The following is a 15,447-nucleotide window of genomic DNA, read 5'->3' on the forward strand; positions in this document are numbered from 1 at the left end:
CTCTAATTGTCTTTGCAGTTTTCCCACTCCTTGCTGTGACATCAGCCCATCCCCAGACCATTACATCCTGCTCATGGCTCTTCTTTGTTGATAAATAATGAGTCATTATACGCCTTGCTCTATGACTTGCACAGCTGTATTGCCAAATTTTCCTCTCTGCAGAATGAATCCCCCTTTCCAAGGATTTAGTGTGCCTTTAAAATGGCAAAGTTTATCTGGCAACACACGTGCCCTTTAGCAGAGGATGGACTGGGTGAAATAAGGCTCCTGCTGGATGTTTTGTACTGGGAGCAGGCTCACCTACAGTAAACTGTATGTTTTTATTAATGACTAAACACTGCTACTTTGTACTGATGGTGCAAGCCACCACGTGCCAGGATTGGAGCTGGGAAATCCCAGGGCTGGGATTTCCATGGACTTCCTTGTAGGGCACATCGGAGCCAAAGACTCCAGAGCCCTGCTGTGACTCAGGCATCTAAACTACATGCTGTATCTTAGGATGCTTATGTGTAAACAGATGCACAAGGACATTACATGTTTTATCCACAAACACAAAACTGAATTGGTAATACTGAAATCAAAACTTGTTCTACAGCCTGCTGCTAGCTACGTGACACTTAGGAAGCTCTCCTAAAAAACTTGGACATGAAATCTAAAACAGATACTAATATGTATTAAAAAGTACAAGAAAGAGTTACAGTGTTTTCCAATATGACAAAAATAATTATGCACCCTATGCTTTGACACTGAGTACATTCAAGAATGAAGGCTGTGTGAAGCCTGGCACTTTAAATAGTGAATTTGCGTAGTGGGAAGATAGTGGTTTTCTTTCATTCTAATTTAAAAATATGATCAAGCATGTGGCACAGCAAACTTGCAGTGATCAAGAACTGCTACACTAATATGAATGTCTTGCCAACGGATAGTGTTCAATGCAGGATGCCTACTTTGTACAGATGACTTGGGGTAGATAGAGGAGTGAAGGGAAGACCCAAGGGTATAACGGATATTCAGTGAAGCAGGATATGTGATTCGTTTGTTTTTCCTTCCTCGCATTAATAAATCATGCTTCTTGTGCTTGCAAACCAAAGGAAGGTCAAGAGATAGGGTGGCCTGGGGAGCGGTGGCGAGTGTCCCTGGATGAAGGAGGGACAGGTGAAAACCAGAGCAAAGAGTGGGGTTGCTGAGTTGCTTTCAGGCCAGGTGGATGGCCTCCAGCCCCTGCTCATGCCTCTTGTCTCCATGCCATCCCTTTGCTCTCGCTAGATTTGGAGCCCCAAATCCACTAGCTGTCAGACAAAAGTTCACCTCAAGCTGGCCTGGGGTGTGTGACAGGGTGTCTCTCCCAACACACCTTCTGCTGAAACTACAACCCTCTGCCTTCACCAAAACGCCATTATTTCACAGCAAAGCCCTTCACCGCTTGTGTACGTGCTGCTTTCTGCCCCACATCACAGCCTCCTCCACATCCCGCTGGGGCTGGAGGCCGCCAAGAAGCCCTGTTGGTGGTGACAGCAAACCTCCACTCCCTGGCCCCATTTTGGAGTCGTGCTGGGTCTGCAGGACAGCGAGGCACCCTGAGGGCAGTGCGGTGAGCCCTTTGGGATAAATGAGAATTATAAATGATGATTATAAAACTCCGTGAGCCTTCCCTCCCCGCCATGTTGTGCAGCTGGCGGTTAAAACGTGATTACGCCCTAAACACCCCTTTAACAGCCTAGTCAACGCCGTAGCTCTGCCCTTCCCCGATTCTTATCTCCGAAAAGGGGACAAAAAAAAAGAGAAATAAAGCCCTCCCCGCGGGATTTACACCGCGACACCCGGGCTCTCCTCAGCGGGCCGCGGGGCGCCGGGGCGGGGCGGGCGGCGGCGGCGGGGGGCGGCGGCAGGGGGCGCTGCGGCCCCGCCGTTGCGGCGGCGTTGGCGCGGGGGCGGCGGGAGCCGTGATGCTAATTGGAGCCGACACGCGGCTCCTCCATCATCCTCCGGCAGCCCCCGCCGGCTCGCAGCGCCTGGGAGGCCGCCGCCGGGGAAGGTGTTGCCGCCGGGAGGCCGCCCCCCCGCCCGGGGCGAGGCCCTGGAGCCGCGCCGTGCTGTGCAGTGCTGGCCCGGCGGCCATGTTGTCCCCCGGCGGGCGGCCGTGGCGGAGGCCGCGCTCCCCAGGGGCGTGACGAAGCAGAAAGCTGCGGGGAGAACACCCGCAGCTCTCGCTGTGTAATAATTAAGCTTAAAAGTCCCGCCCGCCACCCGCTTTTTTAAATAAAATTTAAATCCCGGGTGTTGTGTGTGCAAATCCTGGCACGGTTCACGTAAATACTAAAGATCGCGGAGGTGCCAGCCCCGCGGACAAACGCCGGCCATGCCTGTGCCCTGCTGAGGTGAGGGGGAAGCACCTCGCCACAGCCGCCCCCCTGTCCCCAAACGGCACCCTGTGGAGCCCGGTGGCACCGAGTGGTGTCCGGGTCTCTGCCCCAGGGGTTGGAAGTATGGCTGGTTTTCCTTGGGGAGATGCTGGCGGCCCAGCTGGTGGGGGTGGGAGTAGTCCATAAGGCTGGCCCCTACCCTGCTTGGCAGCTTTACACCTGAAGCTTTTTTGAAGGCAGTATTTAACCAGATAGACTTCTTTCAGCTGGGTAGTAGTTGAGGGGGAAAGTACCAAGTAACTGGGTGATGCCTCAAGCTCGTGTCTGTCTAGGTACCAGTACTTCTGGAAATAATATAAACACCTTTACAGGTTGTATCAGAGCTCCTTGATGTAGAGGAGGAATTGGAGCATTCAGCAAGGCCACTCGTCAGTAGGAGAAGCTGCCAAGTGCCCGCTCATCCCTCCTATCACACCCCTCCAGTGGCCTGTCTATGAGGTAGTTTTTGCTCTGTGCATGTTCTGAGGGAAGGTTTGTGGTGATTTTGCTCCTGGGCTGTGCAGGACCCCCAGGCCTTGCAGAATTTACATATAATGTGTGTGTTTGGAAGGGCAGGACAGAGGTTATCAGGGGCTACTGGTTCTGGGTCCTTCTGTCCGCCGCTGGCATTAGCGGATGAGCCCTGTCTGTCTCTTTATTCATGTAGAGACTTATATTTTCCTAGGCACAGGACACAAACTAGGCTTGCAAGGGACTGCTTGCTTTCATAGGTCTGCCAGAATTGGGAATTTGAATTGACCAATTTCAGTCTTAAAGGTTTGGACTCTAAGGTTATTCCCACCCTCATTTTAAACAGGTGTAAATCCAGAGTTAACTCCACTGAAGGAAGAGTTATGTGGCACAAAGCCACTGTGCATGTCTGTGAGCAGGTACAACTGACAGAAATAAAAATAAGGAAGTAGTGGTGAATAAGCCGGGCACCTTACTTTCAGCCATAGTAAGCAGGGTATCTGAGAAGCAGATGTTCTCTGTCTTGCAAGTGGTAGTCTCTAGCTGAACATGGCTGAGAAGGCAGTGAGGTCCCCTGAAGCCCTTGTGAGGTGTGAATGTATATACAGGTTTTAATGATGTCTTAGAGGCAGAGTCCCCGCGATCTGATCCCTACATGCAGAATTACAGTATTAGATACACTGCCAGACAAGTGATAGGCATGAATTGGCTTTACAGAGATCGGCCATTACATGTCTCCTTGTGTCTGCCATAAGCTATTAATCAAAGTTAATGGATGTACTCTTCTGCAGCTTTGTTCTCTCAGGGCAGATTTATAACCCCAGGTTGGTCCCATAAGCACGGGTGCCATACATTACACCTCCTGATGATGTCTAGTGCTGGAGTGCAACATGTAAAGGGCTCCTTTACAACTGATGGTGGAGTCATTTTTGACAGGACTAGGCAGCTCTACTGCCCAGGGAATGGTTGCGCATTAGCGGGATGACAAAGACTAGGTTTCTCCTGCCCTTTCGCTTTAACACGCTCCCTGATACCAGAGAACAGCTGTGTGCTGGACTGGGACAATACTTCTCTGACCAAATGAGCCCAAAACAAGCATGAGGAGAAACTCTTCACCCAGTCGCTGCTCCTCTGTTGTTACTGCTTGGACTTCAGGTAAGCCTGACCTCTAAGAATATTTCATTGTCAAATACTTCTGTTTTTCTTCTTCCTACAGCCACCTAGAAAATACTGCTCATCTTATGCATTAGAGAGGTTTGCTGTACAGGAATTTCTTAGTGTTTTCTTTATTTAAATAGCCTTTTCTGTTTCTTTGCATTGATTTCTTCTCTGGTATCGTGCAGTCACCTAGAATGGAAGGCAAGGATGTATCTATTTATCTTTGCTGTTACACTGTCAAAGAACATCCACCATTCCCCAACAAGAATTTTATTTATTTTTTGTGTGTGTTTACTTTTGGATCTTCACTTGCACTCCCAGCCCCTGCACATTTTAATGCCTTCTTAGATATTCTCTTTTCAAAATCCATCAAGTTTTTGCTTCCTCCCCCCCGCAAGCTTCCGCCTTTACCTTCTGGAGTTCTTTTTGAATTTCTTCTTTTTCATTCTGTGGCTGTTTGAAGTCCTGATTCTGCTTTGTCATTGTGTCTCCCAGCGTCTTCATGTTGGCTGTCAGGTTCCTCTTCACAGATTCACTTTTTAGCCATCTCCTCCAATAAAAACATTGCCCAGAAAAAGCTGCTGGTAAACTTTGAACGGGCTTGCTATCTCTTCTAGTGCTTCAGGGGTGTTTAGTTTGCCCATGCCCTATAGCCTTTTCAGTTTGGAGCTGAGAATTACCTGGAGTAGGTCACTGCAGTGTGACAGGTTTTTGTTCTTTTTAATGTTCATGTTTTTTATTTTTATTTTTTGTTTGTTTATTTTTTATTTTTTTTTTTACATCTCTTTGCAAATGCTGTACAAGCTGAGTGTCATTCTGGGAACAGCACATCTTCTGTAGTGTTGCTCCTCAGGGGTATGGGCTCATACACCTCAAACACCTGCATGTTCTGCACAGATTTTGTATTCAGTAACTTTGTCTTTAATAATCTGTCCCTTAAAGCCTTGGTTGTCTAAGGAAGGTCTATGAAGATGGGTTAATAAACAACAGCTTGCATCATTGCTGTGGTCCACGGAAGCAAACTCTTTTGTGGATAGTAGGTAGTTGTATAGAGCGTAGATACTGGCCAGTGCCTTGTTCTGCATGTGACAAAGGTCTGGAGGTAGGTTCTGCTGGAGCCAGTTGTGCTGTAGAAGCTCCTGAATCCAGTTTTGCTTGTTGTGTGGAAATAAAGGAGCCAAGTACAAACCCAGACAGTCCTGATAGAGTTGTATGAAACCAATAATGGCGATGGTTTCCAGGTGTGCCCATTGCCAGTTGTACCATTTAAGTAACGTGCTACAACAGGCTTGCAGGAGTGTGCTGGTGGCATCACGTGGACTTTACTGCCAACAGTGGAAATCCGTCTGTACCTTTCATTTCACATGGACACTGCAGCAGGACCAAAACACAAATCAACTTCTGAGTGAGGAACTGTGGCTGTGGTTTTACTCACAGGAGAGCAAAATAAAGCAATGGGGTCAGTGCCTACAGTGAGTAAGTGAGGCTACTAGTCTGCCCTTCCGAGGATAGCGTTTGGGTCTCTTCTACCTTTGTGGAAGAGTCAGAAAAAAAAAATCCTCAATCACATTTTTTGATCCATAGTGACTGAGTAAATGAGTTTTCTAACTTGAAAACTTGTCTCTCTTTTTAGGCAAAAGTCTGGTTGCTGGATTTCTATACTTCCAGTTCTTCCTAGAGGTGGACCTAGGTGGGCAAAGTGTTATGAAGTGGTAGATTTGATGAAGAAAACAAACTTTTCAAGGAGACCTGATCTGTTTTGGTGTGACATGAAATTTGGTGAAGGCTTATTGCAAGACAAAAAAAAATCACAGAAAAGAAGAAAAGGTTTAAAAAATGATTTAATTTTGTGTGGCCTTTTTTTTCCTTTTCAGGTCGAAAATAAGGAGTAGAAGATTTAATACATTAAAGGCAAACATTTCCCTCCCCCATCCCCCTTTTTTTTTCCTTAGCCATAATTTCCACCCCCCTTAGCTTTTATTTCAAGTAGATTCAACTGAAATTTTTTCTACCCATGATTGTTTTTTGTTTGGCCGTTGAACCAGATAATCCAATATTTGCACAGCTCTCCCTGGAGCTGCACAAAGAGGTAATGCTGTCATTATGATAGGTAGACCTCAGGAGATAGCGTGGAAACACAGGGTCTCCTAGCAGAAGCTCCCTGGCCTTTAAATGTTCGCTCTCAGATCTTCAGGATTTCCCTGCAGATCTCTGGGCCGTGTTATATTAGAGGGGTTGAAGTGTTGAGGGGGCTACACTTTCCCAAAGGAAGCCAGAGGAAAAATGCTATTCAGCACCAGGGCATGGAGTTCTTGGACTGTTCATGAGTATTTTTCCCCTAGGGAAAGATAAGGTTTCTAGTGCTAAATGGCAGGATTTATTCCTATATATGTTTGAGATTTATTTTCTTTGTGTTTTGTTATTGTTCTGAAAACAAGGTTATTTATATACATATATACCTCTTGTCACTGGTTCTTTTGTAGGTCAATGTACCTCGTTCTGTTTGTACAAAAATATTTGTTCTTAATTAAACTCACCTTTTCCTGTTTGCACCAAAACATCATGGGCTCATGAAAATTGCCTGACCCATGAAACTGTCTGCTTGGGCAGATGGCTTTTTCATGTCTATCCATTTGCATGTGGAAATTCAAAGTCTTACTTCTCTGTCTTAGGAAGGTAGTTGCATAAATTGTCGAAGCAAATGCCCACTGTTACATGCAGCTATATAAGTAGGTTTCGTGCTTGTGAAATTTGTTTGCACAAATACTCTAAGCCACCAAATTCTCCACCCAAACCTGCCACAGTTGCTCAGATCTTCCAACAATTACAGTCTAATTAGACCTGGCATTCAAAGTTGCCTCCAGCATTTGAAACAAAAGTAATTTAGTCGTAATAAAAGTGGTAGATTGACAGCTCTAGAGGCTGAACTCGGTTCATCTGCAAAACATACTCAAGGTGGGAAGGAGCTACAAGAATAGCCGCAGTGACTGTCTGAAGGGCTTGACCCCTGCCTTGAAATGACAGCCTCCAAGGGATGAACATATGGGTAATTTTCTACAGGTCCCTCTACTGTCACTGCCAAGAGTGCTGCTAATTACTGACAATAATTAGTATATTGTCTGTAGTATGAATACTTTTCCACTAGGAAAAACACCTGATTCATTGTACAGCAACCATCAAATGCCCATCGTGTAGTGACAGCGTTTAGTAAGTTAAGAATTATTCTGAACGTGAACCACAGCTGGTGGGGTGAAAGGCTTTATCCTATTACCAGTCCCCAGAATCGTTCTAGTCTACGGCGTGTGAGGCACAGGGCTGTGATTACCAATTCATTTCATAAAGGCCAACCATTTAAAATTCTCTCAAACTAGCAGCTGCGTGAGGAATGAAAAAGCACTTGGGTCTGGACAAATATTTTTTTCTTCTTCTGGGTTAATTTAAAAAGAAAAACAACAATTCTTTCCCCTGACAAATGAGACTTTCAATCAGCATTGAGCTATCGCTGCAGAAGGATAACCTGTCTTTGCTTACTTGACATATGGGATCCTTCCACTTCCAGAGGTGGAAGTCATGGTTAGGCTGAAGAGCACTTGACAAAATAAGTCGCTTCATGTTACCAATCCATAAGAGGAATCATTTGGGTTTAATGGGGAGAAAAGAATAGGCAATCCACCCACTTTAGTTTTTTTGTGGTGCTGTTGAATTCTTTTATTGCTGTTGCTTATAACCACAGACAGAGGCAAGAAAGACTTATCCCGCTTTCCCCTCTCTTCCCTCTCCTTCTGTGCATTGGCTTCTATGCTCTAAAGTACTCATTTATGATGTAGGAGGGACCACGAGTGACTTCTGAAATCTGACAGGTTTCCAGATGCTGAGTTAGAATGCTCCTCATTGCAGGAGGCATACTGTAGTGCAGTAGGCAGCAGGATTACAGGAGGTGTATTTACCTTCAAGAATACTCATTTTCCCTATCTAATTATCTCTTCATCTGCTGAGTCAGGAGGAAAATCAAAATCATCTTCTGGTTTAGATTGTGTTTTCTCAGGACTGACACGAGAATTCTGGGTGACATTCTCAAAAGCATTCAATTTAGTCGATCAAGAGACTGTGGCTTTTAGGAGCATCTGTTCCTCGGACGTCTTAGGGACATTAGAAAACAGTACCAATGGTTTGGAATAGGCAGAAGATTGCTGCCTTTATTGCCATCAGTATAGGGTAAGATCGCCATTTATGCTTTCAGATGAGGCTTTGAAAATGATGATTTCGTACATTCTAACTGGAAACCAAGCTGTCGATGAGACGTGTTTCAAAAGAGTAAGAGTTTGCACTAATATTTCCACTGTACTTTTTTTATTTGTCTCTCTGCAATGTATTTTCCTGACAACCACAAACTACAGCAGAGGAGGAAGAAGGTGGTTTGTGTGTGTGTGTGTGTAAGGCATTTCATTTATGCTCAGGGCAGCTGGGGTTGTTTTCTTCTTTTCTACAACATTCCAGGGTGATCTTCAAATTCCTATTCCCCATTTGAAAATTGGGTATAAGCAAGAGGCTTTTCTGCTTCATCAGTCTATTCTGCACAGTCTACAAGCGGTTTCAGACAGAGGCTTTCTCTCCTTCCAGAACTATGAACGCTTCCAGTATGCATGCTTTAATGATCTAGAAATACCGTGCTATCGCACTCACTGGCCACTTCTGCTGTGGACCAATTGCACTGTACCCGCAGAGACATGCGCTGCGTGTCTTTTTCTCATCTGTCTCTGTTCCCTCAGCCTGACTTGAGAAAAGCAGACTTTTCTCGACACAGCCCTGTCTGTGAACAACCGCGACAGCCAGTAGCTTGTCTCCTTGTCTCCGGCTGTATGCAGCTCTATCAGCAGTTTGGCCCAGCATCTAATACAGCGCAGCCTGAATCTCACCGAAACACAAACCCTATGTGTAGGATAACAGCACAGGTAGAAGCCTTTCGGTTAGTAGCTGGTTTGTAGAATAGTTTGGGATCATTCAGGCTGATAAATGCTGCGTGAGGTTAAAGCACTATCGTGCCTCATGCTCGCATAAACTCACGTTTCTCGGCTTTGCTGTGCAGGTTAAGTCACAGCGGATCTGTCTGGAGCACCCATTGAGGCTAAGCAGTGGTGTGTCTTCCACTTCGTTGTTTGATATCAGATGTTTTATTAGGGAATTAAAATAAAACTTAACCTAAACAAGGCAGGCCTCCCTGCTATTTTTAGAATGTTATGCCATATTCCATGCCCGTATTTCACAGGCCGGTGTGTAGTTAATGATGTGTGTCCTTCCTTACCTTGTTAATTGATGCACGAGCTTTGGGAGGTATGTATCATTATCTAATGTAATCATGCAGAAACGTGAAAACCGGAAAAGGGAGGAAAAGGGGGGAAAAAAAAAAAAGCAAGCCCACATTCCTTGATGTCTTAGCACAGTAGAAGCGTGTGGGGGTTGCCCCAGCAAGTTCAGAGCTGGAATGCCTGACGCTATTGCCGGGCTCCTCAGGCTTTGAACAGCCCGTGGCTCCAAACGCCTCCGTGATCCTGTTTAGAGAAGTCATTTTAAACGTGTCTGCTCCTTCTGCTGCCCCTTGCCCTGGCACCTGGCAAGAGGGCAGAGGAGCCTCTCCCTCCATTTTCTGCTCACTGATCTCCATCTCGCCGTCGTTCGCTTTCAGCTTGGGAGGCAGGTGTTCTGGAGGCCGTAGGCTCCTTTAATCCCTATTAAGAACAGCAGATCACAGTGGCCCCTCTGGCCTTGTTCCCTATGACTATGAAACTAGCTTTAGCTGCACAGAGATTTAATCTTTCTAGTGGAAATGTGGTGTTGGTCAAAGGTCTGTGCTGCATCTTTTAGGACAGTTTCTTAGCTCTGTGAAGTTAATCATGAGGCAGTGGCCGCTCCGAGTCGCGGATTTTGGCAGAAGGCTTCTGCAACAGATTCACCTTCCTGCAGCTCTCCTCTTTTGTGGGGAGAGATCCCACAGAGGAAAGCCCCAAACTCTGCCAGAGGTGGGGAGCGGGCCTCTTGCAGGCTCCTGTTCTCACCACCACCCCTTTGGTGACCGGAGGGAGAGAACGAGTGGCCCTGGGGTGCGTTACGAGCTGCGTGGGGATGATAAGCAGCTCTGCGTCTCTGTTATCTTTAAACCCTAAACCTGTGCAGCCTCTCAGCTGCCTCAGGTCCTCGCTGGGAGCGTAGACAGGGACAAGCCGAGGGGTCTCAGCTACGGACCGCTGTGCCTGTCCCCCCGCCGGGGAGGGCTGACAGGGAGCCGCCAGTCGCTCCTTCAGCTCTTTCCCCCCCCCCCCAGGATTTGTGCCTCCATCTTCAGTTAATTTAGATCATACCTAAAGTGCGTCCACAACTACGTTTAAGCAAAAGTGGTTTCCATAGTAACACTGGAGCTTTCCTAAATGCAGTCGATGATGTAAACAACTAAAATGACTGTCACCCCAAATAGTTGTTTATTTCTTCGGTGTAGTTTATTGAGTATTTAAATCTGCTGTAGCACACACAACAGATTTACCACTTCTAAGTATAACTTAGAGGAGCAACACGTTTTTTTCTTATTGCTTCCATTTCAGCTGATCTGTTTCCATGTCAACCGCGCACATTGATAAAGAATTGACATTCTGACTGCATGTGGCGGTACAGGGTACAAGGTGGCAATTAAAATAAATCAATGTTTCTAATGATGCTGATGCTAAAACTGTGCCAAAATCCTGGGATTCCCGTGCACAGTAGCCAGAGACTGCTGCTTCAGTCTGCAGAGAGCTAGGCAGGAATTCTCAAGGGAACAGAGTTTCTTTGCAAGGTTTTCAAGCCTCCTTGCTTACAGATGCAGAAGTACAGGGAAAGCAAACTCACTCTGTCTTTTTTTTTTTGCACTCACACACAGAAAAACGCACCTAGCACTGTGTGTTTGTGTGCACGTGTGTTTGCTTTGGCTCATCCACTTCTAATCTAGGTGAGGTCTAGAAATGCATAAAGCATGCATTAGAAAATAGATCTCAATTCTTGGACTAAAAACCTGTTTTGAGTCAAGTTTCTGGTAAAAAAAAAAAAAAAAGTGGAGCAGGAGGACTTAATTACAACCTCCCCCCCAGTTTCCTTGTAATGAATAAATATATATTGAAATTGCTGAGGGACAAGAAGCATGGAGGCCCAGAAGGGCAATTTTTAAACTCAGGGGCCTGTTCAACAAAGACCTGCACTTCAAATAGTGTACTAGGGGGATGAAAGTGGACTGCTTTTCTCTGTCTGTGTGAGCAGCATGTAGATTCACAATTGCCACAGTTGAGGTGTCATTGCTGTGTTTGTTTTGCTTTCTCTTAGTGCCTGGAGGGGCTAAGATCAGTGCCCACTGTATTAAACACCCCGTTTGTACGCCATAGGAGAGATGGATGCAATCCACAGGAAGTCCCAGACTAAGCAGACAGCAAACAGGGAGAGAAAGGAGAGAAAATATTGCCCCCGTTTTGCGGGGACAGGGAGGGATTGAAAGGAGTTTTCAAAGCTGGAGATAGGAGGAGTGGCTTCCAGGAGATGCAGGTTCCCTACCTGCAGTCTGGGTGCCTGAAAATGCCTCATCTGCTGTTTGCTCAGGGCCATGCTGGAGTTTTGTGGCAGGGGTGGAAATCCAGCTAGGCGCTCCTGAATTGAAATGTGCTCATTTCCAAGGGAGAGCATACTCTGGGAGCACATTTCCGTGGAGGCATTCAGCTGTGTGGAGGCACTCTGTCTGGTTTGGAGTAGGTTTGAATTTGCAATTTCCATTGGTTTTGGGGACTGTACTAACCTCCTGTTGTTATAGGCATCCTAATGACATACCTAGTGATCTTAGTTGGTGTGGGTTCTCTGGGTAGCCAAAGGAAAGAAACAGTGTCCAAGCAACAGTTCAGGTCACCTTCATCAGGTGTCTAGCACTGCCTACTGCTGCACGGTGAATGTATAAATTCACCTGTTACGTCTTTCATGTCATGGGAGCATACCATTTCGGTGTTTTCGTCAGGCCCACAAACTTTGTCTAGTGAGGTTTCTATTTTTAAATTAATTTCTAAGATATTGTTCTAGAGAAAAAAATAAAAAAGCACTGGTAAGGGTAGTGTGATTCCTGGTACCACTGAGGTGTACCAAAATGTGGTCAGTTTTTGCCCTCATGCATGCACAAAAGAGCAAACTCCAAACCCCAAATATAGTCATTTATCTAATGGAGAACGGAGATGAATATAGTAAAACCCCCACATGTACTAATGCTAACGATCATTTTATTTCCAGATTGCATCCTTTGGAGGATCTCTGAGAGCTTCAGAAGGACTAAAGAATTATGCCTCGCAGCGGCCCATAAGGTGGTAAGTAGTATTACTGTATTTTGTAAATGTGCAAGAATTGTGAGATATTGATAAACAGAGAAATTGCCAAATCAGTCAAGGCAGCGGCAAATAACTTTTCCCTGTAGAAAAATATCCCTCTTTCAAATACAAGACAGGTACAATGTTGATGTGTTTCAGCACACAAGCCATTGCCGAATGACTTTAATTTGATTGCCCATGAGTGAGACTCTCTTAGGGCGCATTCTGTGATTGTCACCGAGGTGGTATAACATGAAGAATAGATTGCAGCTGAGAGGGGATTTGTAATCTGTTTGTTGGTCTTGAATATTGGCTGTAGCTGACAGTAGAACAGCAGCTGGCTAGATGGGTCCACACAATAATGAGGGCTAAGAAGATCTAGCACTCTCTGTTGAACTGCTCTTGGCCTTCCTTATCATATTACTTCATCTCCTAGCTGCAGGGATTGGCAATCTTTCAAGGAGGTATGCACAATGCTGTTTTTCCCTCCTGCATTAGAGGTAGGAAGGCAACAGAGGCTGTAAGTGCTGCTTCTATGAGGCCTGGCTGACTGGGGGGGTCCGGTCCTGTGAGGGGTAACACCCAGCACCTGCAGGATTTGCCTTTGGAAGGAGGGAGGACCACGCAGGCATCCCTCCTAGCATCGCAGCCTCCAGTACCTGGCTGTGCCCTGGGTGGGGTCTCTCAATGGAAATCCTTTACCCCAGCCTTGTGGCTTTCAGCTGTCAAGCCGTGTTTCGGTGCCGGCAGCCATCATTTTGTGGAGATGTGTCTAGCCATATGGTAGTGCTGCTTCTAGCACTATTTGGTTAGCTAACTTTAATTAACGGGCAATTATAATAACCAGAGAGACAAATACAATAACCTACAGTCATGCTTCATCATAAATGATGGCTGTTGTAGCCAAGCCGATATTATTTGACTTAATATGAAGAAGGTGCTTGACATACACCACAGAGAATGAGATGAACGTGATGCGTAAGACAAACTGGGTGTTAACATGTGGCCTCTGATGTTCAAAAGCTCTAGAAACCCGTCCATAATCAGTAGCAGCAGAGCTCTGAAGAATGAAAGGGCAGTCACAACCATTTATATACAAACTAATGCAAACCAGAAGAAATAACCAACCGGATAGCAGCTGAAGAAAGCTGTGACTTAGTCCCAGAAGCTCTGTACTAAAGGCCTGGACCTTAGCAGGAGTAGACAAGATCCATTCCTAAGACACAACTAAGAAATCTTTGTGCAAAACAAAAGAAATATGTAAGTGATAGATGTCTAGTGATGTTTGCATACAATTGCATGCAGCGTGACTACCGTGAAAATGTTAACCAAAGTCTTTCCACATCGGAAACAAACCTTGCTCTTACAACCTAGGATTTCTTCTGAGCTTCGCTGAGGTGCAGTTTTGGAGCCAGAAAACTATATAGAATTATAGAAAACTATAATTCTAATAATTGAACTTGCCCGTTTTTCACCAGTGTTGTCTGACACCAGAAGGGGGAGGATGAAAGAAACCAATTACTTTACAACTGTTTATGTAAAAAGCATGGTGTGGGAAAAGTATTTTTTTTTTTTTAATAAATCAAGTATATTACGCTGTAGTCTTCTGCCATTCTAAAATATAAGAAAGCAAGAATTTGTCAGTGGCAAAATAAAAATACTATCTTGTGGGATTGTAATAGAATTGTAAAACAGATTCCCCTGCCTTTGGGATGAGGTAGTGAAAATGCAGGGTGTTGCTCACAGTTCTGCTTGGTTTCAATCAGAGTCTCTGTTTCCTTTTGTTGTCAATGGGGTGCAACACCCACGGAGTGAAACATTGCTGATAGCGTGGGCTAAGTCAGTGCCTTAAAAGAGCTGTATGCTGCATTAGGCAGCACCTCAGTGATTTGTAGGACTAATGAAAGTGTACACTAACAACAGTGAACTGCGGCCAGTTTAAGGATCAGGACCAAAGGTTGCTTTTCAGGTAAGAAAAAGGGGAGGTTGAAAATATACAGACGAGCAAGAATACAGTGTTGTGAGCGCTGATTCTTCTCCTTCTGCTGTTACTTTGCAACTAAGGTTGCAACCTGAAACATAATTAACTAAAATACTGTTTTGAGCTTCCTTAAACTTCAAAGAGGCTCAGTTCTACTGATGAGGGTTGGGTAGGGCACGTGGGAAGAGCTTACTAAAATCTAGTGGGGCTTTCTGCTGGGGTGGACATTACTGAGCAGTCGTTTTGCTACTGTTTGGAAGGACAGGCATGCCCTTCCTTGTCTGTCCGTGCTGGTGAAGATGGGGATGCAGGGACAGATTTCCCTGTCCCTGTACAGGAACCTGGTACCAAAGGGCACGCTGCAATGATTCAGTGTTGGTGGGTTTCTGGCCGAAAGCTGATTTGATTGAAAGAGCATGCAGTGACACATGCAATACTTTCTTCCTATGCTGCCCTGGCTGTGACAGGTACGGTCCAGTTCTTTTTCTACTTCGCAGCGGAGGTGCAACGTAGCAAGTAACTGTCTGCTTGCTCCATTCACTCCCCATACCTGTGAGGGGAAGAGCTGCTCTTGCCACGGGAAGAGCAGCTGTGGGTCTCAGCAATGACTGGCAAGTGCATATCACAGCAAAAGAGAGTTTTCAGGGTGTCAAAAACATCTCACCTTGGCTTTGTGTCTGGATGTTGAAATGCTGAGCCAGCGTCCCAATGCACTTCGTTATTCTGGAAGAAAGCTACTCCGATTACGCCTCAGGTTCCTGCAAGGATCGCTGGGGCCGGAGACTGGCCTATAATTGCAGCTGTCAGCTCACTGTTAAATGGAGAGATGTAAAATACCTCCTTGCACATCATTTATTAACATTTAAAACCCATCAGGGGACATATAAAACGTTTCTCTTTTTGTAACATTTATAAACTACTGAGAAGCACAGACACATTCCCCTATATTAATTACTCTAATTTAGGCAATGTCCGTGGAGGGCCCACCAGCTATGATTCCCCCCACAATCCTTTTATTTCTAGTCATTGCAGTTCCCCTGAGCCCGTTCCAGCTGCAGATTCTCCTGGCGTGAAG

General features: G+C 45.6%; 1 protein-coding gene across 10 annotated transcripts in view; it reads left to right on the forward strand.

Annotated features, from left to right (window-relative positions):
- The first annotated feature begins 1,903 nt into the window (after positions 1-1,903).
- LOC310899304 (uncharacterized protein) overlaps positions 1,904-15,447 on the forward strand; it is a 39,296-nt gene continuing 25,752 nt past the window's right edge. For 4 of the 10 annotated variants that reach the window (XR_014584162.1, XR_014584163.1, XR_014584164.1 and 1 more), the window contains exons 1-3: positions 1,920-2,861; positions 3,911-4,028; positions 12,318-12,391. Coding sequence is in view for 4 of the 10 variants with exons in the window: in XM_083835587.1 (XP_083691713.1) it covers positions 3,971-4,028; positions 12,318-12,391 (132 nt within the window). In the remaining 6 variants the exon portion in view is untranslated. Of the gene's footprint in view, positions 2,862-3,868; positions 4,029-12,317; positions 12,392-15,447 lie in introns of all 10 variants that reach the window. The other 6 variants (XM_083835587.1, XM_083835586.1, XM_083835588.1 and 3 more) reach the window with 6 other exon arrangements.

This window comes from Anser anser, assembly GCF_964211835.1.
Source record: "Anser anser genome assembly, chromosome: 4".
NCBI classification, from domain to species: domain Eukaryota; kingdom Metazoa; phylum Chordata; class Aves; order Anseriformes; family Anatidae; genus Anser; species Anser anser.